The sequence below is a fragment of the Panthera pardus genome, unplaced genomic scaffold (genome assembly GCF_024362965.1).
Source record: "Panthera pardus isolate Hobbes unplaced genomic scaffold, ASM2436296v1 HiC_scaffold_4, whole genome shotgun sequence".
NCBI classification, from domain to species: Eukaryota; Metazoa; Chordata; class Mammalia; order Carnivora; family Felidae; genus Panthera; species Panthera pardus.
Window position 1 is genome coordinate 11,295,154 of NW_026526969.1, and position 26,261 is coordinate 11,321,414.

The 26,261-nt window shown below is 52.7% G+C and overlaps 1 protein-coding gene across 3 annotated transcripts in view; it reads right to left on the bottom strand.

Annotated features, from left to right (window-relative positions):
* Positions 1–26,261, bottom strand: part of CYTH3 (cytohesin 3) — a 119,963-nt gene that overhangs the window by 2,878 nt on the left and 90,824 nt on the right. For all 3 annotated transcript variants that reach the window (XM_053894130.1, XM_019422577.2, XM_053894131.1), the window contains 11 exons: positions 24,207–24,289; positions 21,721–21,785; positions 21,023–21,089; positions 12,274–12,392; positions 6,359–6,439; positions 5,402–5,514; positions 5,151–5,299; positions 4,883–4,994; positions 627–703; positions 458–529; positions 224–378 (listed from right to left, as the gene is read on the bottom strand). In XM_053894130.1, the coding sequence (XP_053750105.1) occupies positions 224–378; positions 458–529; positions 627–703; positions 4,883–4,994; positions 5,151–5,299; positions 5,402–5,514; positions 6,359–6,439; positions 12,274–12,392; positions 21,023–21,089; positions 21,721–21,785; positions 24,207–24,289 (1,093 nt within the window). The remainder of the gene's footprint in view (positions 1–223; positions 379–457; positions 530–626; positions 704–4,882; positions 4,995–5,150; positions 5,300–5,401; positions 5,515–6,358; positions 6,440–12,273; positions 12,393–21,022; positions 21,090–21,720; positions 21,786–24,206; positions 24,290–26,261) is intronic.

Below are 26,261 nucleotides of genomic sequence, written 5' to 3' on the forward strand. Positions count from 1 at the left end.
AGGCCCCCGCTCCAGGCAGAGCGGGCTCGAGCCTCCGCGTCTCTGCGGGCACAGGGCGGGCCCTGCCCTCGGAAGCGCGTGTGCACGCGTACACACGTGCGTGCCCTCCCACAGATGCGTGCGTGCACGTGCACGCCCACGCACGCACGCGCAGGCGTACGGACGTGCGCGCTCGCGCACCGCGAGGACGCGGAGCCTTGGGGCTCGAGCGGGGCCGGCGCACCTGATGGACTTCATCCACTCCTCCTTCTCCTCGGGGCTCGGGGCGGAGATCCGGTACACCACGTGGTTGCCCTCCACCACCCGGCCGTCCGCCTCCGTTTTGCAGGCCTTGATGACCTGGCCTTTGTGGCTCGGGTTGTAAAGCTCGAAACAGTTCTGGCGAGACAGGCAGAGGGCCGTCAGCGCGCGCGGGGGGCGGCCGCCGGGCCGAGGCGCCAAGGGCAGGGCCGCTTACCGGTTTGCGCGGGTCTTCCACCTCCCTGATGCTGAGGTTTTCCAGGGGGATGATCCCCCTGGGCTCCTTGTCCTACGAGAGAAGAGCGCACAGCCAGCCTCGCTCGCCCCTGGAGCCCGGCGCAGGGGCCGGGGGGCACGGAGGGCGGGCGGCCCCGCCCGGTACTCACCGTCGTGTACTCGAAGTAGTAGAGGCAGTTGTCGGTCAGGATGAACCAGCGCCGCTTCCAGGTCTTCACCCGCCCTCCTAAAAGCGGAAGGAGCTCGTGAGCCAGGGCCCGGGGCGGGCACACGACCCGAGGCCTACAAATACCCATTTTCACAAATGCCATCGGGAGCCGGGCCTGGCCTTTAGTTTCCTTCCTGGTGAACCTGTTCGGCACTCCGCCCAACGCTCGGCCACGTCCTGGCCAAGCCGTGCGGCCGGGGGCCCTGCAGGCCCCTCTCGGCCGGCTGGCGACAGGAGGGCGCGGCGTGCTGCTGGGGGCCCCGCATGCACCCCCACCGTGGCCCCCTGGGCCGCCTAGGTAACTCAAGTGCATTCCAAACCTGCTTTCGGGAAAAGTTAGTCATGATGAATGAGCTGGAAATGACAAGATGAAGTCAGTGCGGCTCCCCGGGGCCTGACCAGGACGTAATCCCATTACCTCAGGGCTCTGGTGGCCCTGGGATCCATCAACATCAATTACTCCTCGGTCCAGGGAATTATTAGATTGAATTAATCTCTTAACAAGATACGGGGCGCATGTGAAGCGCGCACACACGCACACACACACACCATCTATCTGCACCTACTCTCCTTTCACTATGGAAAAGTCTTTTACCCTTAAATATTTGGCACGAACTGGCTTCAATTTCTAGCCCTTACTTTTGACATGAAGTTAAAAAAACAAAACCTGAGAGAAGACGACGCACGTGGTAACAGACTCAAGCAATCCAGGGGCACAAGAAGCGACCCTCCCTGCCCGGTCACTCCCCAAGGTGACAGCCAAGGTCTAGCTCACCACCTCTATCTGGGTGAGTGCCAAGAGGGCTGAGGGACACAGGCATGGAGACAGGACAAGGGGATCACAGGGTGGGGGGTGCAGGCGTGGAAGGACAGGAAAGGACACTTGCCAGCTCCCAGGTCCTCCTGGGGCTGAGGCAAGAGAGCGTCCTGGCCCTGGTGTGGGCAGAAACCCCGACAGACAAGACACCACCTGCTGTGCGGGGAGAGTCAGGGCCACTGGCCAGGCCCTCGGGAGACCCCTCCGGGGTCCCTCACCCCCTGCCTCACCAGTCAGACACCTGACCTCCTCCCGACGGCCTCAGGCAGGCTGGCTGCATGGGGCACGCCGGGCACAGTGGAGGAAGCCGCAGCCGAGCGGGGAAGGAAGGGCCAGCTGCTGCTCCCCCCAACCCCCGGCAGACACCCCCCAGCTCCACGCCCCCCCCCCCCCTTGGGTCCCTGTCAGGAGGATCTGACCGTGTGCCGCACCCAGGCCCTTCCTTCAGGTCACACCGTGCTGGCCTGAGCCCCGACACTCTCGCCAGCACCTGCCGTCCACTGAGCCTCACGAGCACATTCTTGGCGAATCCTCCCAGGGGCTCCCCGTGCTGTCCATCTGTCCGGTGCCCCCTCTTCTCTGCGCTCCCGCCACTGGGTCGCTAGGTGGCGGCCTATGTGTTCTGCTCACCCTGAGCCCCTTTCGGCGACCCCGTGAACCACCCCCCCTCCCCAGGAGAAGCGGCTTTGCCAGGAAGGCTTCTCAGCATTTTGCCCCTGGGCTCCTACCCTGCTGCTCCTGGGGTTCAGTGGCACGTCTTGGGAAGCCCGATCCCTAGTCCAGTTCTCCTGGCCAAGGGGCCTCCCAGCCCCATCCCAGGTACCCGTACAGCACAGAGAGAGCAGGCTGGCGTCACACCCCTGGGCTCAGAGATTTGGCTGCAGGGAACAGACAGGCTCTGCTTCTGTGTTTCTGGCTGAGCTTCGGGAGACAGGGACACATACCACACCACGCACGCCTGCAAAAGGAGCCTGGCTTCCCCACCCCGTGAACCTCCTCCTAGTTCCATGGCCGTTCCCAGGCACACGCACACGCACACCCTGCAACACACACTTCACGTGACAGTTCAGCTCTGATTCGCGTTCCTGTGTTTTCAACACGACCGACCCGTTCTCAAAACTCGGTGACTATGAGGCACTTTGCTGATCCGTAAGCAACACTACAATGTTCCTACGCTCCCGCAAAACATCCAGGCCTTTCAAAAGTGCCACCCGCCCTAAGACTAAGTTTATGACGAGAAACAATGAAGTAAGGTCAGGCGGTGACCTCCGTCCCGATTTGCGTGGGTGCACGGAGCACACATTTCCTACGCCCGTGCTGTAGGCCTGTGGCCAAGCGCCTCCGGGTCCGGGCCTAGGTCTGCCCTGTGCTGGGTGGGGGCCCAGAGCCGAGCGCAGCAAGAGCACCCTGGCCAAACCAACGCATCTTCAGCATCGGCTTCCAGATTGACTGCTTTCTTGGCCCTCAGAGCCCAACACCAGCCACTGTCCCTGGTGGCCAGGCCAGCATCAGAACTGCTGGGAGCCAGCCCACAGGCAGGACTGTGTGTAGGCCCCAGCAGCTCCGGGGACACCAGTCCCCTGCAAAGTCCACTTTCTGGCTGCAGCTCTGCCAACAGAGGGGGCGTCCGGGACGGGGAGGCAGCAGCGGGCTTGCTGTGCGTCTGGAGAGGGGGCTCCCGGGCAGTCTCTCGGCTGGCCGGTGGGTGACCAATCACCACTAGCTCAGTGACTGCGGGACCACCCCCTCTCACGCATGCGCACACGGCGGTGGAGCGCGGAAGGAGCAGGCTGCCCGGGGCTCCTCGGCACCCACTCAGCACCCAGCTGGCTCTATCCCCTAAGGGTGCTCTGGACGCGGGTTCTGTGGCCCGATTAGATGAGTAGCCAGGACACAGGCTGGGGTGCAAGCCCTGGTGTGCCTTTATGCCCGTCGTTTTGTTCTGTCTTTAGAAGCAGGTCTGTCTCCCACGGGTGCTGAGGCCACACCAGCTGCTGGGCGGGCTTGTGCCGTCACTGCCCTTCGAGGGGCGTTCCCTGGCAACGCAGGGCCGGGAGGGGCCCGGGTGCTGCTGCGGGGGTTTTGGACACGTCCCTGCTCTGGCCTCCCCTGGGGGCCCCAGAACTGATATGACCAGAGAGTCAGATGCATCTCAGAGGGGGCTCAGGCCTTCAGGTCCACGGCTATGGCTCTGGGTTTCTAGGCCAAGGTCCAGAACTCTCCCAAACCTCAGCGCAGCCAGAGAAAAGTCAGAGCAAGACCCCAAATCAGAACGGCGGAGCCACGGCCTTCACAGGCCTTCACGCCTCTTTACCCTCCCCTTGATTAAAACCACAAAATCGCCGGACTTCTCTCAAGCCTGGTATCCTACAATGTGCTCTCAGAGTGCCCAGATGACGTACAGTTGTGACGTGTCACAGAAAGGCCAGGATCCCACCCCACCCCGCCCACTGTAAAAATAAAACAAAAAAACCCTCCTACCAATTTCTAAAATTGCCCAGAAAATATCAACGCTATTCTATTTCTGTGTCAATGGTTAGGAATCCTTTTGACCATCCCCAGGCCCTGTCCAGGGGTGGTGCAGACATGCGCTGTTTGGTTAGTATGAGAGGCACCCGGTGAGGCACGAAATTGGAGATGACCAGCAGGCTCGTGGCCGCTCGGGCCCTAAAGACACAGAGGGGCAAGCTCGTTCCCACGTGGCATTCCCCATGCGCTCCCGGGCGCAGAAAGGCTGGCATTCCGGCCACCCCAGGGCTGTGGGTGTCACATTCACTGCACCCTGCATGACGCTAACCCCAGCAAGTCCAAAGCCACATGGGTCAGATGAATGGCAGCCACAAATCAAAGCTTCACACAGACCAACGGGGGAGAGAGAACGAGAGAGGAGTGAGCAGCTAGGGGAGGGCAGGAAGCCACTGGGTACGTACCTCCTAACGCAGAACAAGCAGGGACAGCCCGTCACAGAACAGAAAGGTGGGAGCCACAGGCAGAAGGAAAACAAGAAGGCACATTTAAACCACGCATCAAAAATCAGCCACACCAAACCAAGAGAGAGGCACGCAGGTTCTCGCAGGAAATGCACCTGCGTCTGGTGCAGAAAACTGCCTTGGGTGTATCTGGATGCTAACTGAGCAGTTTTCTGGGACGCTCGTGCAGCCCGGGCGTTATTCTCCGCCGTGGACACGGACAGGATGGCCTCGTGCGGACAGGGCGGGGCTCAAAGCGGCAGCCATCGAGTCTGGGGCGAGCGGCCGGCCGCCGCGGGCGGACTTGGCCCATCGGCCTTCGCCTTTAACGTTTCTGCCTTTGGTCAGGGGCCTTGGCTGCCGAGGGCTGGGGGCTCCGAGCGCGGGTCCCGCCCGCCGGCCGCCACTCACCCAGCTTCAGGAGCCAGCCCTCGCGGTCGGGGTTGAAGAACGTGTGCGTCAGGTCGTTGCCGTCGTCCTCCGGGATCTTAAACGGCTCGTTCTTGATGCTCTCGTACAGGTTCTATGAGGAACACAGGCCACGGGGAGCTCAGGGATGCGGGCGGGGGAGAAAGGGCCCATCTGCACCATGTCCCCAAGGGTGGCAGGCACCGGGCTTGGTGGAGTGAGGGCCAGTGCGGGGCCCAGAAGCGGGGGGACCCGGGGGGGGGGGGCTCACCCGCAGCAGCTCCTCTGGGAGGTCTCCTCCCTCGTTGATGCCACGGTTCATGGTGACGAAGCGCTCGGCTGTGGGCTTGTCCCGCACATTGTGGTTGTGGAGGCTGGTGTTGAGCATGATGATGGCGAAGGACAGCACGTAGCAGGTGTCTGAAAGAGGGCAGAGGGCGCAGGGGCGCTCAGCCGTCCGCCAGGCCAGCGGGGCCTGGGCAGAGGGCTCTGGTGGGGCGCCGGGACCCGGCCCTCACCGACCTGTGGACTGGAAGACGCCCGGGTTGCACAGGCAGTAGCGGGACGCGAATGCCTCCATCATGCGGTCGATTTTCTGAGCCTCACCCGGAAGTCGGAAGCTCCACAGGAACTGCCTGCGGAGAAATGGACAGGAGGGGGCGATGGCGTTTCCACGGTAAGGTTGCTGGGTGCGGGGACACAGGACAGCAGGGCGACCGGCAGAGGGACCTGGGGCACTGGGGGCAGCCCGGCACCACTCACTACAGGGCCGGCTGGCATCCCCACCCGGAAGCCCCAGCTCTAGGCCCGCGACTGACCAGCTGGAGCCAGACCCGACGGAGCCTGTGTGGCCCTGGCTCAGCGCACAGCCATCGGAGCCCCCGCGGGGGGTACCGGAGAAGGAAACGGATGCTGTCGGTGCTGCAGAAGAGCGGAGTGTACGGGATGGTGCCTCAAGGGCACAACCAGAGGGATGGCCGGGCACTTCCACGGCAGCGGCCAGCGTGGCTCAGGGCCACGCAGGAGTGTCTGAGGGCCATCCTCCCCCACTCAGCCTGATACGCAGTGACACCTGGCTTTACCGGGACAAGACAGGGACCAGGGGGCCGCCTCTGATGGCTGAGCATCCACAGGTTTGCTGTCACACCTGGGGGGTGGGGGGTGGCACGCGCAGGGAAGGCACCCACGAGGCTGCTGATTTACACCAAATGCAGCAGGAAGCGGGCCTGTACCCAGGTGGCACAGAGACTGAGCCGCAGAGCTTTCTGGGAAGAAAGCGCGCACCTGACTAGTCAAATACCAGGGGAGAGCACAGAAGAGCAAAGGGGCTGGGGACAGAGTGCACACCGGCGGTCCCACCAGGGCAGGCACCAGCTGGGTCCGAGAGTGCCTGTCGCAGGCCTCTGTGCTGTGAGCACCCGGCCTCTGGCTGCAGCTGCCCCCCACCTTCTCGAGAACAGCCGATGCTCCAACACTTACCTTAAGGCTTGGACGAGGTTCAGATCAGCAAACTCATGGAGCTCGACAAACGCTTGAAGAACTTTAATGTTGAAATCGTCCCTGGGAAAGAAAGCAAATGCGGTCCGAGGCCACTGCACAGGATTTCAATCCTTTCAAAAGGAAGACATTTCCTACGGCAAATGTTTGTGGTTTTTCATGCCGCGTAACTCAGAGTTAGGATCGGCGTGACCGCACGTCTGGTCCCAGGCTTCGGGCAGAGGGGACTCGACAGGGCATTAGTTTACATCCCAGTCAGTGCGGCCAGGGTAGGGAGGCCGTCGGGACACCCCAGGCGGCTGCCACAGCCATGCCCAGGCCCTGCGGCAGCACAGGGCCCAAAGGGCAGGATGCACATGGGCTCCTGAGTTTCCTGAGCAGTGGCCTCAGACAGCGTCCGTGCTTCACAGGTGGGCTGAGGGGGCCCAGTACCGGGTCCGAAGCCGGGTCAGTTTGGAAGAGCTTTTAAAACCAAACTAAGCGCGAGAATAAAGGGCCTGAACTTTTACATAAACGTGAAAGAGGCCAACAATGTGCTTCGCTGGGACTGGGATTTCACTCCACACTGCTTCCCCAGGTTATGGTCACAAGGGACAGTAAGGACACCTCAGGCAGAGAAACGCTGTAGCTGCCACAGGGCGGTGTGGCCTCGGCAAGGCCGCAGCCACAAGTCGGGGGTCCGCCTTCCCCTCGGAGATGCCAGGCCAGTGCGCCATCCGTCAACCACAAGGAATGGCTGTGGCTCAGCGCCACCGGCAAAGGGAACCCCAGCAGCCACCCGCAGGGCTGCGCGGGGCACAGGCTCAGAGCACTTTACCCTCCTTTCCCTGAGCTCAGCGGCCGGCCGGGGGGAAGCTGCTGAGGCCGTGGGGTCCTGCGCACACGGGGCACTGATGGAGCGCCCCAGGAAGCAGCGGGCTCACGGCCCATGAGCACCAGTGACAAAGCCCGGGGAGCAGGCCCAACACCACAGGGGTTGGCCAGTGGCCTGATGAGATGGCACCAGGGTGCCAGAAAGGGCGCGGTCCCGGTGGGAGCACCCCAGGAATGGCAGCAGGCAGCCAGGTTAGAGCCACAAGGGCCTGCGTTAAAGGCAAGCCCCCACCCACTGTCCCAACGCCTGCCTCTTGGCAAGAGGACAGCCGGGTTATCACACGCCCCCAGGGAAGGAGCTGGGGGCCTCCAGACCCGAGGGCGGGACCAGAGAGGGCAATCAAGCCCTACTCCAGCTGCCTATTTGTCCTCCCTCGAGGGGCGCTCCTGAGGCTCAGTCCTGGGTCTACTCTTCAGCTCCAGCCACACTCCCCATGGATTTAAACACCACCTCTGAGCCAGCCACGCTGGGGCTTCTGTCTCCTGCGGGCCCCTTCTCTGAACCTTCCACCTGGATGCCCCCCACCCAGGCCCCCAAGGGGTCAACCGGCCCCAATGACCACACCCACGGCTGCTGCTGCCACCGCCAGAACTTCCGGCCAGCTCGATCTCAAACCCAGCTCGACCTCAAACCCGGAACCTGAGCACTTCTCACCCCGACCCCACGGCCGACCCCGCTCCCCCAGCCTGGTGGGAGCCACTCCCTGCTGGCCCCACTGCTTCTGCTGTTGCTCACCCACCACTCAACAGTCTATTCCAGAGTGGTCGGCTCGAGTTGTGACTCAGACCACGTCCTTCCCCGTCCCCCCAGGAATGGACAGAGGGCGCCATCGTCACCCTGAGAACCTCTGTCACCCTCCCCCTCCCTCTGTTCCAGCCACACGGCCCCAAACACACGAGGAAAGGCACGCTCCCACCCGTGACCCTCTGCCTGTCCTGCTGGCCTCCAACACTTGCCTGCAGAACACCCTCGTCCCCCCTCTGCCCTTGCACAAACATCATGTTGTCAATGACAGGACCCTGACCAGCCTATCACAACCGGCTACTAACACCCCTACCTCAGCTCACCCAAAGCCCTTATGCGCCTCTACTCCGCCCCATCACCTTCCAACAAAGGACAGAAACGGTTTTCGTATTTATTATGCTTATCACGTAATGCCTGTATAGTTCTGGCAGATTACAGCTCCCCGAGTGGGCGAATGCTTTTTTTTTTTTTTTTTTTTTTTTAAACACAACCCATGGGCCTAAAACAGAGCCTGGCACGGACTCAGAACTTCGCATTTTTTGGAACTCAAATCCTGCAGGCACTCAGTATTTGTAGACTACAGGAAGTTGCCAGACCGCGCTTCACACAAGTTCTGCAGTTAATCTCACATGCCTGCCAGACAGCGGCGGAGAGCTCAGACTCAGGCCCTCACGGAAGCTGAGATTCAAGGAGGTGCCACAATCCCTGGGTCACTCATCAGGTTTTGTGGTTTGGTTCTGTTTTTGTCCTTTTTAGCAGCTCCATTCAAACCTAATTCCCACTCCATACAACTGTCCAATCCCAAGGGTACCATTCGATGGTTTCAAGTGTATCTGTGCAACCATCACCACAATCCATTCCTGAATACTTTTAACACCCCAAAAAGAAACCCCAGCCCCTTCTCCTCGCCCTCTGCCAGCCCCAGGCAACCACTGGTCTGCTCTTTGTCTGTGTGAATTCACCTCTTCTGAGCGCTCCACATAAACGGAGGAACACAATATGTGGTCTTCGTGACTGGCTTCTTTTACGATCTTAGTGTGTTCGTCCAGACTGCGGCACGCATCAGGCCTCTGCTTCTCCTCGCTGCCACGTAATACCCCACTGTATGGACATACCACATCGTGTTCGTCCGTCAGCTGAGGGATATCTGAGTTGATGGATCTGAACGGTTTCCACTCTTTGGCTATCAAGAATTAGGTGGCTATGAACATTTGTGCACAAGCATTTGTGCACACATACGTTTTTATTTCTCTTGGGTATAAACCCGGGTCACATGGTGACTTTAGTATTTTCAGGAAGTGCCACAGCCACTTTTTATCCAACTGATTTGGATATCAAATATCAGCCATATGACTGATTTCTCCACATCCTTGGCAACATTTTTTTTTTTAACGTATGCTTATTTTTGAGAGAGGGGCACAGCGCAAACAGGGGAGTGGCAGAGAGAAAGAGGGAGACACAGAATCTTAACGGTCTTTTAAAATTATTATTATAGACACCCCAGTAGATGTCAAGAAGTATCCCACTGTGGTTTTGATCTGCAGCTCCCTGACAGCTAATGATGTTGACCATCCCATCATGTGCTTATTTAGCCATTCTCCTTATGACCTTATCATAAACTGATTTATGGATCCTCTTGGGAGAAACATCTATTCAGAGACTTTGCTCATTTTATAACTGTCTTTTTATTATTGAGTGGTTAAGACTTCTTCATATATTCTGGATAGAAGTCTTTATCAGATTTATACATGATTTATAAAAAAATTTCTCCCATTCTGTGGGCTGCCTCTTCACATTCTTGATGAGGTCCTATGAAGCACAAGAGTTTTCAAGTTTGAGGATATCCATTTTATCTATATTTTTCTTTTGCTGTTTGTGTTTTTGGAGTCACATCTAAGAAACTCTTGCCTAATCCAAAGTCACAAAAATTTACCCCTATGTTTTCCTCTAAGCGTTCTATAGTTTTCCTTTTTATGTGTAGGTCTTTGATCCATTTTAATTTTTGCGTACGGTGAGTGGTCCAGTAATATTCTTCCCCACGTGGACATCCAGTTGTATCAGACCATTGGTTGAAAAGACTATTGTTAGGATGCCTAGGTGGCTCAGTCATTTAAGCGCCCAACTTCGGCTCAGGTCATGATCTTGCAGTTCGTGGGTTCGAGCCCCACGTAGGGCTCTGTGCTGACAGCTCAGAGCCTGGAAACTGCTTTGGATTCTGTGTCTCCCCCTCTCTCCATCCCTCCCACCCTCCCTCCCTCTCTAAAAACAAACATTAAAAAAAAAAGCCATTCTTTCCCCCGCTGAACCATCTTGACATCTTTATTGAAAATCCTTTGGACAGTAAATGTGAGGGTTTATTTCTAGGTTCTCAATTCTATTCCATGACCTATAAGTCTATCTTTATGCCAGTACCACCCCATCTTGATTACTGTAGCTTCAGTCTGTCTTATAATTAAAAAATGTGAGTTCTGCAACTTTGTTCTTCTTTTTCATGATTGTGGCTACTTTCGTTCCCATGAATGTCTACCTTAATTTTGGGATGAGTTTGTCAACTTCTACAAAGAAATTAGCTGGGTTTTTATAGGGAATGAGTTAAATCTATAGATCAATGTAGGTGGTATTGTCCTCTTTGCAATACTAAGTCTTCCTATCCATGAACATGGGATATCTTTCTTTCCATCTATGCAGGCCTTTTCATTTTTTTTCAATGTTTCGTAGTTCACAGTAAAAATTTTGTACTATGTTAAATTTGTTCCTAAGTGTTTTATTCTTTTTAATATTATTACAAAATGGAGCTGTTTTCCTAATGTCCTTTCCAAATTTGTTCACTGCTACCATTTACAACTACAACTGAATTTGACATACTGGTCTTGTAACCTGCAGCCGTACTGAACTTGTTAGTTCTAATGTTTTTAGTGATTCCTCAGGATTTGCTACATAGTGATTATGTCCTCTGCAAGCAAAGTTTTATTTCTTACTTTCCAAACTAGATGCTTTTTAATTTCTTTTTCCTGCCTAACTAGAACTGACAGTACCATGTTGAAGAGAAGTGGTGAGAGCAGTCAACCTTATCTTGTTCTTGCTCTAAGGAGAAAGCACGATGTGAACTTGGGGGTGTCACAGGTGCCCAACATCATGTCGAGGAAGTTCCTTTCTTTTCCTGGTTTGTTGAATGCTTTTGTCACGAGGCAGTGAATGTTGTCATATACCTCTCCAGCATCTATTGGGATGATCATGTGGGTTTTGCACTTTATTGTACTGATACAGTATATTACTTTGACTTTTGTATGCTGCACTAACCTTGCATTCATGGGGATGAAAGTACAGGCATATGGTCATTTTTATATATTGCTGGATTTGATTAACTAATATTTACTTGAGGGTTTTTGCCTCAACAGTCATAGGAGACACTGCTCTCTAGGTTATAGATACTGCTCTGTAGGAGAGACAGAGAGAAACAGAGCACAAGCGAGGTAGGGGCAGAGAGAGGGAAACACAGAATCCAAAGCAGGCTCCAGGCTCTCAGCTGTCAGCACAGAGCCTGACACAGGGCTCGAACCCACAAACCGTGAGATCATGACTGAGCCAAAGTTGGATGCTTAACCGATGGAGCCAGCCAGATGCCCCTGTAGGTTTTTTTAAACTGTGGCCTCACAGAATGAGTTGGGAAGTGTTCTGCTTTCCGCCTTTGATCGTTTCAAAAAGCTAGAAACAGAAACCACCCTGGTTGAGCAACCACTGGGCTTTTGTTTAAAAATGCTCATTTGGTCCTTGACCAGAACCTGCTTTTGCGTATTTGGGGGCTGTGCTGCCTTAGACTTCTGCCCTCGGCTCTGCTAAGCAGGTCAAAGAGACCTTTAAGTGGAGAAGGCTGGGAACGTAGATCTGACCAGCTGCTCACCATTTAAAAAAATTAACTAACTTCCTACCTTCATTCATACCCGCAAGTAACAGGGGTAGGAAAACCACCAGGAAACCTGGTGCATTTCTGGACCAAACATGAAAAGAAGACGAAGATGGCTTCTGAGGTTCGGAGAAGAGGCAGCGCCATCTTCAGTTCTGCTGTGGCTCCCTGAGCGAAGTTCCAGAGAGCGCAGACCCCCACCTGGCTCCCGAACAGGCACCCCTCTCCCCTCTCAGGGCAGAGGAGAGGACGGGATGGGACTGAGCAAACCATTCCTGGGGAGCAGCACGTGTGCCCCCAGGCCCACAGGCAACTGAGACAGACCCTGATGTGGAGGGTGGACCCAGGTCAGGCTGCTCTCCTCCTTCAACTTACCTCTCACCCAGATAGTCCCCGATCACGGTCTTATTTAGGCCTTCTCCTTTATACAGGAACTGGGCCACGTCCTCTGGGGAGCTCTGCAGCAGGTCATTCTCTATTAGAAACTGAATTCCCTGAAGAACATAAGGAAGGAAGCTCTCGTTAGCAGGGTCACCCAGACTCCTTTGCAAAGACAGAAAGACATCTAGAGCAATGATCTCACCGGCTGGGCCAGGCAAAAATAACAGCACGCTTGGATTCTCACTCACACCCCATAGGATGTTGTGTCCACCAGAGAAAAGCAAGTTCATTCCTCCTGTAAGCTTAACAGGCTAAAAGGCAAATAAACAGGTTGCTGGACAAACCATTACAAGGAAGTTCTTAGAGATTTTAAAGGCAGAGGTAATAACAGCACTGAATTTCCCAAGCTCAGAAGAACAAATCTGCCGTGTGTGCACAAGAGGAACGCGTTGTACGTGGTCGGCCAAGCCAGGCCCTCCAAAGCTCCCTTTTTCCTTGCCTTTCCTCACTAAATAATCACTTTCCCAGCCTCCCTTGTGACTAGAAGTGACCTTGTGACCTTGTAACTAGAACTGACAGATCTGGTCAGAAAGCAGTCTGCAGGGAGGACCTGGGGAAGGTGGTGCCTTCTTGATAAAAAGGGGCTCACAAGCAGACACCGCTCCTTCTTCCTCCTTCCTGCCACGAATGCAGATGTGATGGCCGGAACCGTCATGGTCACCGAACGAAGGGAAAGGCCCAGACCAACACAGGGCCTGGGTCCTGCCACTTGGGAGCCACTTGTCACACTGCAGCCACCTCTGCTGTGTGAGCAAACAGTGTGCTGTGCAAGCTGTGTTTACAAGACTTTCTGTCGGCTGTGGCTGAATGTGTTCACTGATCCCTGGGCCACCGAGTCTAAGCCACTGAAAATTCATGCCCACTTGAAGGCCTTAAAGGGCACAGGTGACGACGTCTAAGTGAAAGACTGCAGAGGGGCTGCCCTGCCCAAATTAGCCTTGCTCACCCCGGAGAAGTTCTAATAATACTGAAATTTTACCTCGGACACAGCTTCTGAGCTGATTTCGAGATCCATGCCGGCAAAGCTCTTAAGGGAATTCTCTCATCTCTTTGCTACAGATTCGGAGGTGATTTTCCAGATGAAACTCTCAGTGCCCGGAACCTGGGCTCCCTCACACCACATGGTCCATGCTGAGCTGCCAGCACGGAGTCAGACACGGGGCTCAAAACCACAAATGCCAAGATCATGACCTGAGCCGAAGTCTGGTGCTTAACCAACTGGGCTACCTAGACGCCCCACCACATGGTCCATCTGAAGTCTTGGTTTTTCAAACACGTGAATGTCCACAGCGGCCTTATTTAGAATTCCCCAAAACTGGTAACAACCCAACATCCAATCAGTGAGGAGAGAGAAACCTATTCTGGTCGATTCCATATGATGGAACACTACACAGCAGTGAGACAGAACAAACGCACTGCATGGAACGATCTGACAGGCGTGATGTGGAGTAAAAGCACGACACAGAGAGGACCTTAATCCCATTTACATCAAGTGCAAGACAAGCAACACTGCTCTGTGGGGACAGAGTGGAATTCGCTCACCAAGAGGAGACACAGACAGACACTCCTAATGCCCCCCAACCACATCTTGCTCTGGGTCACACGAGAATTTTAATTTGTAAGAATTCGTCAAGCTGTGCACTCAAACTTTGCGCACCATATGCTGTTCTTCAAAAAATAAAAAAGTTTACCAAAAACTCAGTGTGTCTGACTATCCTAAATTAACTCTCGTCTATTTCTGGTGGGAGCTGAAGCGAGCACAGACCCCCTGGTACCGTCTCCTGAGCAAGAAGACACGCACATACCGTAACAAAGCATTCCAGTCCCAAGTGTGCACCTGTCCTACCAGGTCCCCAGAAAACAAGCTACGGGACGGAAGTGATGACGCTGGTATCTCATTGCCCCAAGTGCCATTTGAACCCAGCACCCAGGGTGAGGCAGGTGCGGGAGTGTGGTGGATGGGAGGAGAGCTCTGGGCGGCAGGGTAGACGTTTACTGTCTGTCCTAACGTCCTTGGCAAAGAGGTCAGAGGCCACAGCTGCCCTGGTCTGCCTCTCTGGACTCCATGTCCCAAGGACTCAGAGACTGGCTGTGGGTGCAACTGGTAGATCCTACAGCCCCCCAAACTGCAAGAACAGGGGGAGAGAGCATCCAAAGGAGCCCAAGATCCTGGGACCAAGGGACCGGCACAAACAGATGCTCCCTGGGGTGTGCCTGGCTGGCATCTGGAGCGACATCCCTGGCCTAGTGTTTCATGACCACTGTGGCTGTGACAGTGGCCAGGGTGGTGGCCCGCGGTTCTGAAACCGCAAGCTACAGGCTGTTTTGCAGCCAGTTCCCCGTGGCCACCTCCCCTCTGCCCGTGCTACTGTGCCTCACAACCTTGGTGGGGCCGTGGCTCTGAGAGGGTCCTGTATCCGTCCAGCCCTGCACTCTCTTCAGCCTCCCAGCAGCCCCCAGAGTCCGCAGGCCCAGCAATTTCTGCAGTCGCAAGGTCCCGGGCACTCCATCAGTCTATGCTGCTGAGCCTGGTGATAAGCTCTCCAGAGCTGCTCATGACCTGCCCTACAATTCCAGCACTAGGAAGGTCCTCAGGGAGGAGCCTCAAAAACTGGGATCTGAGAAGAGCAAGTAGGTTCAGAACAAGGTAATCCTGTCTGCACTTCAAGGGTACAGAAGGCGCCAGAGGAGCCCCAAGTCAAGCTCCAGCTCCCTCTGCAAGAGGCGCCGGAAAACACAGAGCCAATGGGGGCAAGCCCAGGCCAGCGACTAGTAAGAGAAAATGGAGGAAAAGCTCGAGTCAAAGAGAGCATTTATTCAGGAGAAACCAGACCCAGAGGCAGAGGAGGAAGACACAGAAGCCGACCTCGTACAAGGCAGGGGAGGCATCACCGTCCATGTGGCGTGGACGCTGAGACTACAACGATGGGTCCACAAGCTGGGGGACCACCAAGGACCGCTGGCAGCCGCCACAGGCTGGGAGGGAGGCACAGAGCAGACCCTCCGTCAGAGCTTCTGAAAGGAACCGACCTGCCCACACCCGGACCTCACACTTCTGGCCTCTGGGACTGTGAGACACCGCATTTCTATTGTTTTAAGCCACCAAGTCTGTGGCCATTTATTCTAGCAGCCCAGGACCCGAATACAGTAGGCCAATACTAATAAATGTCCTAGTATTATTAGGTAATATGAATGTTTCAAAATACTATTTAGAAAATCAAACAGTAGGGGGCGCCTGGGTGGCTCAGTCGGTTAAGCGGCCGACTTCAGCTCAGGTCATGATCTTGCGGTCCGTGAGTTCAAACCCCGCATCGGGCTCTGTGCTGACAGCTCAGAGCCCGGAGCCTGTTTCAGATTCTGTGTCTCCCTCTCTCTGACCCTCCCCCGTTCATGCTCTGTCTCTCCCTGTCTCAAAAATAAATAAATGTTAAAAAAAAAATTAAAAAAAAAAAATCAAACAGTAGAATCTACTGAAGGCGGGGGGTGGGGGACCATTCAACCCATTACACCTACCCCATCTCTCCCTATTTCCTTATTTTCAACCTGGGCACTATCTGCTCTCAACGTGGGTCTCAATCAGAACATGCCTGGACTTTACTGTTGTTTTCCTTTTAACCTAATGTGAAGGTGCTTGTAAGAGGTCACGGGGCCAAATCAAACTTCTGGGGCTTATGGATTTGATACACTCGTTCCTGAGCCTTCACTTATGCTGTGTATTTGTGATGTCTTTTCAGCCTTCTGTTGAATTCAAGTTTTCTGTATTCAATTTTTCCGAGTAATTCAGAAATCCTACCTTATCCCTGTTTTTGGTGGTTCCTCTTAAAATTTTACTTTAAACTCACATTCAGCTGTGAACATCTAGAACACCTTGGCCAGCGTTTACTTCCCTCCTTCCCTTCTCCCTTGCTACGTATATACAGTTGACCCTCGAACAATGCAGGGGTTAGGGGCTCCAACACTCCACAGAGTCAAAAGTCTGCATAAATCTTTTTTAAAAAAGAGTTTTAGGGGCACCTGGGTGGCTCAGTCAGTTAAGCTGCTGACTTCGGCTCAGGTCATGATCTCACAGTTCATGGGTTCGAGCCCTGTGTCGGGCTCTGTGCTGACAGCTCGGAGCCTGGAGCCTGCTTCTGATTCTGTGTGTGTGTCTGTCTCTCTCTCTCTCTCTCTCTCTCTCTCTCTCTGCCCTTCCCCTGCTCATGATCTGTCTCTCTCCCTCTCTCTCAAAAAATTAAATAAACATTTAAAAAAAATTAAAAAGATTTTTTTAAACATTTATTTTTGAGAGAGAGAGACAGAGTGTGAGCTGGGGAAGGGCAGAGAGAGAGAGGAAGACCCAGGAACGGAAGCAGGCTCCAGGCTCTGAGCTGTCAGCACAGAGCCCGATGCACAGCTCAAACTCACGAGCCGTGAGATCATGACCTGAACCGAAGGTGGATGCTTAACTGAGCTGCCCAGGCGCCCCTGCAAGTAACTTTTAAATTAAAAAAAAAATTGTACTGCTTATTTTTTGAGAGAGAGAAAAAATGTGCATGGGGAGGGGCAAAGAGAGAGGGAGACAGAGAACCCGAAGTAGGTTCCACACTGTCCGTGCAAAGCCCAACACGGGGCTCAAACCCATGAACCGTGAGATCATGACCTGAGCTGAAGTCGGATACTCAACTGACTGAACGAACCAGGAGGACCGTAACTTTGGACTCCCCGAAAACCCAACTACTAAAAGCCTACTGTTGACCAGAAACCTTACCGATAACATAAGCAGTCAATTAACCCATCTTATACCTTATATACATTATGTACTATATTCCTACAATAGTATCACAAGGTTACGATACCATAATAACAGTCTTAGCATAGTTAGCTGGAAAAAAGAAAATGTCACTGAGAAATTCATGGGGAGAAAATACATTCACAGTGCTGAACTGTACGTATTGAAAACAAAAATCCAGGTGTTAACTGGACCCTTGCACTCAAACCCGTGCTGTTAAGGGTGAACCGTATGGAGATAATCTAGGCCTTTAGTATGAAAATACTCCTTCACCAATCTCTCACTTAGACTTAACTGAACGTTTGCTGGCTTCTCTGCGTCTGTCCCGCTTGGTCCTGCAGCTGCTCTTGGATTCGTGGTTTTTTCCAGGTGCACTGCTCCCAGAAGGTCTTTGCGGTTACTTTCACGAGTCCTTGCGTATCTGAAGTGTCCTCACTGGTCTCCTCATGGGCAACAGTCTTGATACACGGAATTCTAGGTTTTAAGTCCCGTCTCCTCCCTGCTGTCTTTTATCCAGTGTTGCTGTTGTGATTCCTTTCTTCTTAATCTGGTCTTTCGTCCCTGGAAAGCCAGTGATTTTCTCTTTATCCACAAGTTTCCTGGCATTTTACTTGACATTTCTATGTACAAGTTTTTAAAACCTTTATCCTGCTTGGCCTACAGTGAGCCCTTTAAATTTGAGGGTTTTATCTTAATCTAGTTCAGAAATATTCCAGTATTTCTTTGAAATACATATTCCACTCTGGCTTCTGTTCTCTCCTCCTGGGACTTCTGCTCGATGAAAGCGGGGCTGCCCGACATGCTCCCCAATCTTGCGGACCTGCCCAGAGCTCCGGAGAGAACCACGTAGCGCCACGGCCCAGCCTGCCCATGGCCCCGTCCCTGCTCCGTGCCACAGGTTTCTAAGGGTGTCATTCTTCACTCAACAGTCAGCCGAGTGTCCGACTTTGGCTCAGGTCACGATCTCATGGTTCGGGGGTTTGAGCCCATGTCAGGCTTTGCGGAGATGGCGGAGATCTTTTCCACAACTCCGTTTTTGCACTGAGGACAAGCAACATGCTATCATCTCTGATGCGATGTATGATACACAAAACTGCCCTACTTTGAACATTTCCATGTTGGTTCTGTTCCTGGAGTTTCACGTCTCTCTCACGAGGTCAAGCAGCTTGTACATTTGGTGATTCCTGGTTACGCGTTCACCTTTGTACCGAAGGTTCTCCGGTGGCCAAACCGAACGCCACTGGTTTCCGGAGTGGGTGACGGGCCCAGGGGGGGTGCTCAGAAACTGGTCTCTGGGAGTCGGGGTTTCTCCTCCTCGGTGAGGCCAGACGAGAAGAGACGCCTGCTCTCCCACCTGGGGGCAGACGTCACCGCCTGGCGCAAATGCAGCCTGGGCAAACAGTCTGGACGTCCCCTCTATGGTCCCAGGACCCACCCCTGCCGCCCAAGGGAGCCGAACCCGACACAGCTCTCCTTTCCCAGAGCAATTTTTCCTGAGTATACTTTGGACTACTGTTCATCTTTTGTCTTTCTGGGTTCCCTCAACTTCTAGTCCACTGGGTGAACTCGTGCTTGTTATAGATTTATACGTTATATTTTTAAAGGCATCTCTAGGAAACTGCGAATAAAAGAGAGGCTGGCGAATGTCTCCAGCTTCCTTGACTGAATCAACTTCTCCTCTTACCGAATGTTTGTGTCTCCCAAAAATTCCAATCTTGAAGCTTTAACCACCCCCCAGTGATGGTGTCAGGAAGTGGGGCCTCTGGGAGGCAATTAGAGTTAGACGACGTCATCTGAGCAAGGCTCTGACCTGATGGAACTGGTGCCCTTGTAAGAAGAGACACCAGGGAGCTCTCTCCTGCTTTTTCTCCACCATGTGAGGACACAGTGAGGAGGCGGCCGTCTGAAGTCAGGAGAAGAGCTCTCACCAGAACCTGGCCGTGCTGGCATCCTGATCCCATTTCCAACATCCAGACTGTGAAAATGTCTATCGCGTAAGCCACCAGTCTACAGTATTTTGTTATGGCGGCCCAAGCCAACTCAGTGGACTCAGGAAAGTGCCATAATCAGCTACCAAACCAGGGAACTTTGATAATTTTTCCCCGCAAAAGACCACATATAGACTAAATTTGCCATCTGCCTTTACTGAGCAACATAATAAGTTGTTGGACAGAACCCATGATGAATATTTTAAAAATCCTTCAGGTGGAGAGGTATGTACACAAAATGAAGCCTGTAGAGCAACTCGCCACAGCCAAAGCAAAGCAGGTGAGCACCCCTCCGTGGACGTGGACAGATCCACACGGCTGACCAGGGCTCTGGGACCTCCCAGCTGGGCTCAGGGCTACCTACAAACCAACCCCAGAGTCCTGCAGGAGCTAAGTGCAGTGGTTATGGGCCCGAGTCTCAAGTGGATTCCTTGCTCAAGACACTAGGCAAGTCTCAGTGGCTCTGTGCCTCACTTTCCCCAACTGTGAAACAGGAATTAAAAATGGAACCTACCCCATAAGGTTAAGTATACTAATTCAGTGCTGTGCTAGACAGTTCCTGACACGTGGCAAGTTCAATCTACGTCTGCCCTTATTACTGTAACTCTGATTCCCGGTACACGTAGAACAAGGACACAGGCAAGAACCTGACAGAACTCCTGCAGAGTGGCAGCACCACTAAAAAAATAAGCATATTTGGGGCGCCTGGGTGGCTCAGTCGGTCAAGCGTCGGACTTCAGCTCAGGTCATGGTCTCGCAGTCCGTGAGTTCGAGCCCCGCGTCAGGCTCTGTGCTGACAGCTTGGAGCCTGGAGGCTCCTTCGGATTCTGTGTCTACCCACCCCCCCTTCTCTACCCTCCCCGACTCGTGCTCTGTCTCTGTCTCAAAAATAAATAAACATTAAATAAATTAATTAAATAAACAAGCGTATTTGCGGGCGCCTGGGTGGCCTGTCAGTTAAGGGTCCAACTCCTGATTTCAGCTCAGGTCATGATCTCACGGTTCCTGAGTTCGAGCTCCTCATCAGGCTCCACGCTGACAGTGCAGAGGCTGCTTGGGATTCTTGCTTTCTCAAAATAAACAAACTTAAAAAAAATAATAATAAGTGTATTTGTATGTCCTTTGTGCAGAGGACCTGAATTCATCCATGAACATATTGCCATGCTATCATGTGCTATAACTTAGAACAAGTGATGTATCTCTCAAGATGTTTCCACTGCTTACCAAATCTGATTAAGTCAACTCTGTAAACCCAACTAACTCCTAAGGGAAAAAACAAAACTGCTTGTAACTCCAAACCTCAAGTCATTACCAAATTCACAAAATCATTCCCATTGACAATTTCATTTCACCCTCAGAGACAAGCAGCTTTGTGTTGAAGGTTTCATCTTCTTCAGGCGTTTTCCTAGAAAATCCAACTTGAGGAAAGACCAGGTAGTGGCTTAAACCAGGAGAGTTCCTCAGTCTCAGGCAGACATCTTCTGTCTCGAAGGTGAATGGAAGGAATCAAGTCCTCTGAGGTGAACGACTGAACACCCACCCCCCTCTCCAGACCCAACACACCAGCTGCAGCCCTGCCCACTGGCTGACCAAGCACCCCCCACCCCCACCCCGGGCTTCAGGCTGTACGTCAGCAGGAAGACCCCCACCTCTCAGCCTGGCCCCAGTGAGGCCCACACACGCTGGCCACTCCCAGGAGGCCCGTCCTCACCCTGAGCCTCACGCGCAAAGAAAGGTCTTTGGGTCCAGACACCAGGTCAATGGGCACTTTTGCTTCCCCCCAACTCACTAGCAGCCCCTTCGTGATAAAAATTTAACATCACTATTTTTATGAGGGTATGACCACCTTTGTCCAGAAGGAGAGAACCATTAAAATGGATAAATCGCTCAATCTCTTGCAGGCCAGAAAACTAGAATGTCTGCTTACCTTTTTGGGATCCATGTTGAATTTCTTCCTCCCCATAGCTATCTGCTTGTTCCTCTGGGTAGTTTTGCTACACATTTGAGACAGTTGAGAAATCATCAGCTGACGTTTACACCAAGTGCAAAAGGGAACACAATCTCCTCTGGTACTTCCGCTGCAGAAAACCACCCAGACACCCCCAGCCCTCCATCTGCCCACTCCACCCACCCCCCACCTCCCTATCTCCCCGTCCCCTCCCCCCCTCCCCCCCCCCCCATCACAGAAGCAGCACACAAGGCTGCCGGGCTCTTTTCTACATTTGATTACTTCTTCAGAAAAAGCTAATAACGAGTAAGAAACAGCAACTTAAGGAAAGCATAGTTCCCTTCTGTACAGAAAGGTTGCTTCTTTGGAGGTTAATGTGGAAGGGCCTGTGCTTCCCCGGGAAGGGAGAGGAGAGAAGGACCCCAACTCCTCCGCGGAAAGAAGGAAGGGGTGAGGGGAAGAGAGCAGAGCAATCAACCACCTCACAAGGGCTGCCCCACTTCAGGATCCCAACTTTACAGCCCCTGCTGTGGCCCCACCCTGGAGGCTGTGGCCCAGCCATGGAGGCTGTAATCTCTGCCCCTGCTGTATCTGTGGCCCTGTCCCTGCGGTGGTCACCACAGCTGGAAACCAAGAAAAGAGGTTGGCTACTGGGCAGTGTGACACCAACTGTTTACCTTTCTTCCACTGAAGTTAGATTGTCAATCTCCGTCATAACTTCAGCAATTTCGTATTTCAGCCTCTGCAAAAACAGAAGAAAGAAATTGGAGGGCGGGGGTCTTTACCTTCCCCTCCTAGACTCAGAGAAATCTTAGCCTTCGGACACAAGCTGCCCCGAGGCCCCATCCAGACATCACAGGTCTGGAAACATCAGTACTTTCTTTTTTTTTTTAATTTAAAAAAAAATTTTTTTTTAACGTTTTTTTTTATTCATTTATGAGACAGAGAGAGACAGAGCATGAATGGGGGAGGGTCAGAGAGAGGGAGACACAGAATCTGAAACAGGCTCTGGGCTCTGAGCTGTCAGCACAGGGGCCCGATGCGGGGCTCGAACTCACGGACCGCGAGATCGTGACCTGAGCCGAAGTCGGCGCTCAACCGACTGAGCCACCCAGGCGCCCCAAACATCAGTACTTTCTATCCATGCGGAGAGAGAGCCTCTGGGCGGGTGCAGCCCCAGCTCTGGAGAAAACACACTATCATCCATCCGCTCATCAAGGACAAGCAGGGAGGGGTCACCCAGGCAGATTCTAGAGTATCTGTGTACAAAATCCAGAAGCGACACTGGGGAGGACGTCACAGGTGTGGCAAGACACAAGAGCAAAGGGAAGTGGTGAGTCCTCAGCTCACTCCCTGCAGCTCTTCAACTCCTCCCCCGGCCCCGGGGCTGCCTCAGCTCTTGCAAAGAGGAGGGAGAAGGTGCAGCTTAGACGTGCAGAGACCAGTATCAGGCCCCTAACCGCCAGTCGCAGGGTGATGTCCACCACTCTGCCCGACACAGAGCACCATGGACAGAGCCCAGGAGGTGACAGCAGAAATCACCTGTGGCACTTGGATACGTCAAGAACAGCAGAGGGGACAGGCTCCCCTGTCCCTCCATGTGGCTCTGCCACTTACTGGCTGAGAGGCTGTTGGCAGCCCTCTTAACCTCTCTGGGCCTCGATGTTCTCAACTCAAAAATGAGGTCATAAGGGGTGCCCAGGTGGTTCAGCCGGTTAAGTGTCCGACTCTTGATTTTGGCTCAGGTCACGATCTCGTGATCTCACAGTTTGTGAGTGTGAGCCCCACATCAGGATTCACACTAACAGCACGGAGCCTGCTTGGGATTCCCTTTTTCCCTCTCTCTCTCTCTCTGCGCCTCCCCCACTCGCTCTGTCTCTTAAAAATAAACTTATAGGGGCGCCTGGGTGGCGCAGTCGGTTATGCGTCCGACTTCAGCCAGGTCACGATCTCGCGGTCCGTGAGTTCGAGCCCCGCGTCAGGCTCTGGGCTGATGGCTCGGAGCCTGGAGCCTGTTTCCGATTCTGTGTCTCCCTCTCTCTCTGCCCCTCCCTCGTTCATGCTCTGTCTCTCTCTGTCCCAAAAATAAATAAAAAACGTTGAAAAAAAAATTTTTTTTAATAAATAAATAAACTTATAAAAACATTTTTTTTTTTTAATTAGGTCATTAGAGCTACATAAGGTTCCACAGGCACTATCATTATTCATGTCCAAATAGGACCATGAACCTTAAGATACATTCTTATTCCTCAACCAAAGCACCCATTCTGGGATACGGTGGTTTTTACAAGAAGGAAGGGTAACCTTGCAAGATACAGTTCCACAGATTATCTTCCAAATACAGAGAAATTTTTATTTGGAATACCATTCTTTTCTCCACCAAGGAAGTTCAGACTTCAAACATGGGCTCCTAGGAAGGAGCTGCTATGTGGACACGCTTGCTCTTGCAGCAAGTGGCCTGTGAGGCCACATTTATTTTGGCGTCACCAAGATCAAGAAGCTTCTCCGAGAAGGGCCCTGTGTCTGAGTAACTTCCTCGAGGAAGCCCCAAGTGGAAGCAGCTCTGGCCTCCCGGATCATTTCTGCCGCGGCCCCAGACGCTCTGAGGCTGAGGCTACGGTCTGGCCCCTCTGCTCCTCCTGCGGGGCCCGCTCTCCCTGTGCTCCGAGCACACACACGTGGCAAGTATGGCGTCTGCCCGCGTCTTGTCGCCCTGCTGCCACCAGCTCAGTGGCGGCACATTGACTCATTCAGTCAAAGGGCATCTGCATGCCAAAAATGTGACAGAATGTTCTAGATGCCGGGGATGTTGGCAAACGAAATAGGGGCTTATTCAATCTGAAAGAGCGGTGAATCTGTCGACTGCTGCCATTGTTCAGAAGTGCCCTTTTATGACTCTGGAGTCACGTGTCGCTTGCTGCTGACTCCAGTTCCGTGGTGTCTGCATTTGCACCCCCGAGTCCACGCGGCCCAGAAATCACCACCTCTGCCTGACTGACTTGGGTAACTCTTTCCCTGTCTCTTCACATATTAGGATACAGACACGCAACATACCCAGGTTTTACACTTTCATGAAGCTACGTGATCATTTTACCTAAAAGCAAAAACTAAGGGGAATTTTTGGTTGTGGCCTTTTTTTTTCTTTCTTTCTTTTTTTTTTTACCTCAATGTCATCAATAAGTTCCTTTTTTCTTCGACGAATGTCTAAAAGTTCTTCTCTCTCTTCCAGTGAGAGGTCTTCAGGCACTGGAAGACAAAAAAATCAAATTAAACAATGAAACTACCACCACTCTGGAGCACAAGTTGACAATACCTCGTCCGGGTGAAGACGGACATGTGAACAAGCCAGCAGGGCCTGTAAGCAGGTAGGTGGGCATCTATCCCCAAGAGAACCCCACCATATACACCCCATGTAAGATACTCATAGCAGCATTGCCTGTAATAGAAAACCCACCCAAATATCCACTGATAATGAATAAACGGTGGTATATTTAGAAAGAAGAATCCTATGCAACAATAAAAAATGGCTGAACTCAGCCTACCAACACAGGTGCGCTTCAGAAGACGGTGCTGAGAAAGCAAGCTGCAGAGCGTACACGGGCCTGTTTGTAGAGGCTGAAAATCGAGCACGTGCTTCATAAACGTCCTGCAGACATGCCGTGTATGTCCGGCAGAACAGGCACACACAGGAATGACAGACACCAAGTTCCTGATAACGGTTCCTTCTGAGAAGGCTGGGTGGCAGGAAATACATTCCAGAACGGCAGAGAGAAGTGGGTGGAGGGTGGCCAGTACATGGGTAATTGAAGTTTTTAAAGTATTATTATTGGCAGAGAGTTGTTCATAATATCTTCTTCTTAATGATTAACCTCCCCCATTCCTGCTACGTCTCTTTTCTTTAATTGTGTGGCAACTGGTGTCTCATTAAGCTTTTCAAAGAGCTTTTGATTTTTTTTTTTTATTTTTAAAAAAAATTTTTTTTTCAACGTTTTTTATTTATTTTTGGGACAGAGAGAGACAGAGCATGAACGGGGGAGGGGCAGAGAGAGAGGGAGACACAGAATCGGAAACAGGCTCCAGGCTCCGAGCCATCAGCCCAGAGCCTGACGCGGGGCTCGAACTCACGGACCGCGAGATCGTGACCTGGCTGAAGTCGGACGCTTAACCGACTGCGCCACCCAGGCGCCCCGAGCTTTTGATTTTTAATACTCCTCTACTGTGCATTTAATTCCTATTTCATTAATTTGTTTAAAGAAACAAAAGGTTAAGAATCTGATTAAATAGCAAGAGAGCGCGTAGAGCTTCTACAAACAGATTAAGAGAATACAGTCATGGTGCAGAGGCAGACATGCTGACCAATGCACCCGAAGACTGTAGCCAGAAAAGTACCCCCAGACAGGGGCACCTGGTGGCTCAGTTTGTTAAGCGTCCACTCTTGACTTGTGCTCAGGTCATGATCTCATAGTCTGTGAGTTCAAGCCCAGAGTCAGGGCTCTGGGCTGACTTCAAGGAGCCTGCCTGAGATATTCATTCTCTCTCTCTCTCTCTCTCTCTCTCTTTCTCTCCCTCCCTCCCTCCCTCTCTCTCCCCCTCCTCTGCGCTCTTGTGTGTGCTCTCTCTCGAAATAAATAAATAAACTTAAAAAAAAAAAAAAGTGCCCCCAGACAGACAGAAACCTAACACTGCGGCTTCAAAAGACAGGGCAGACGCATTGATAAGTGACATGTGCTATATGTGATCCATCAGTTACCCCGTATACAAAATGAAGCTGAATCCCTATTTATCATCATACAGATCCTCAACCAGCTCTGCAAGTAGAAAAAAGGCTTAACTGTGAAAGGCAACACCAAGTTTTTACAACAGGGGAGAGCATATTTACAGTTTCAGAGTAGGAAAGGATTTTTTTTTTATTTTGTTTTTAACGTTTATTTATTTTTTTGAGAGACAGAGAGAATGAGCGGGGGAGGAGCAGAGAGAGAGAGAAACAGACACACAGAACCTGAAGCAGGCTCCAGGCCCTGAGCTGTCAGCAGAGAGCCTGATGTGGGGCTCAAACCCACAAACTGTGAGATCATGACCTGAGCTGAAGTCGACCGCTTAACCGAATGAGTCACCCAGATGCCCCGGAAGATTTTTTTTGTAATTTTTTTTTAATGTTTATTTTTCAGAGAGAGAGAGACAGAGACAGAGCACCAGTGGGAGGGGCAAAAAGGGACGG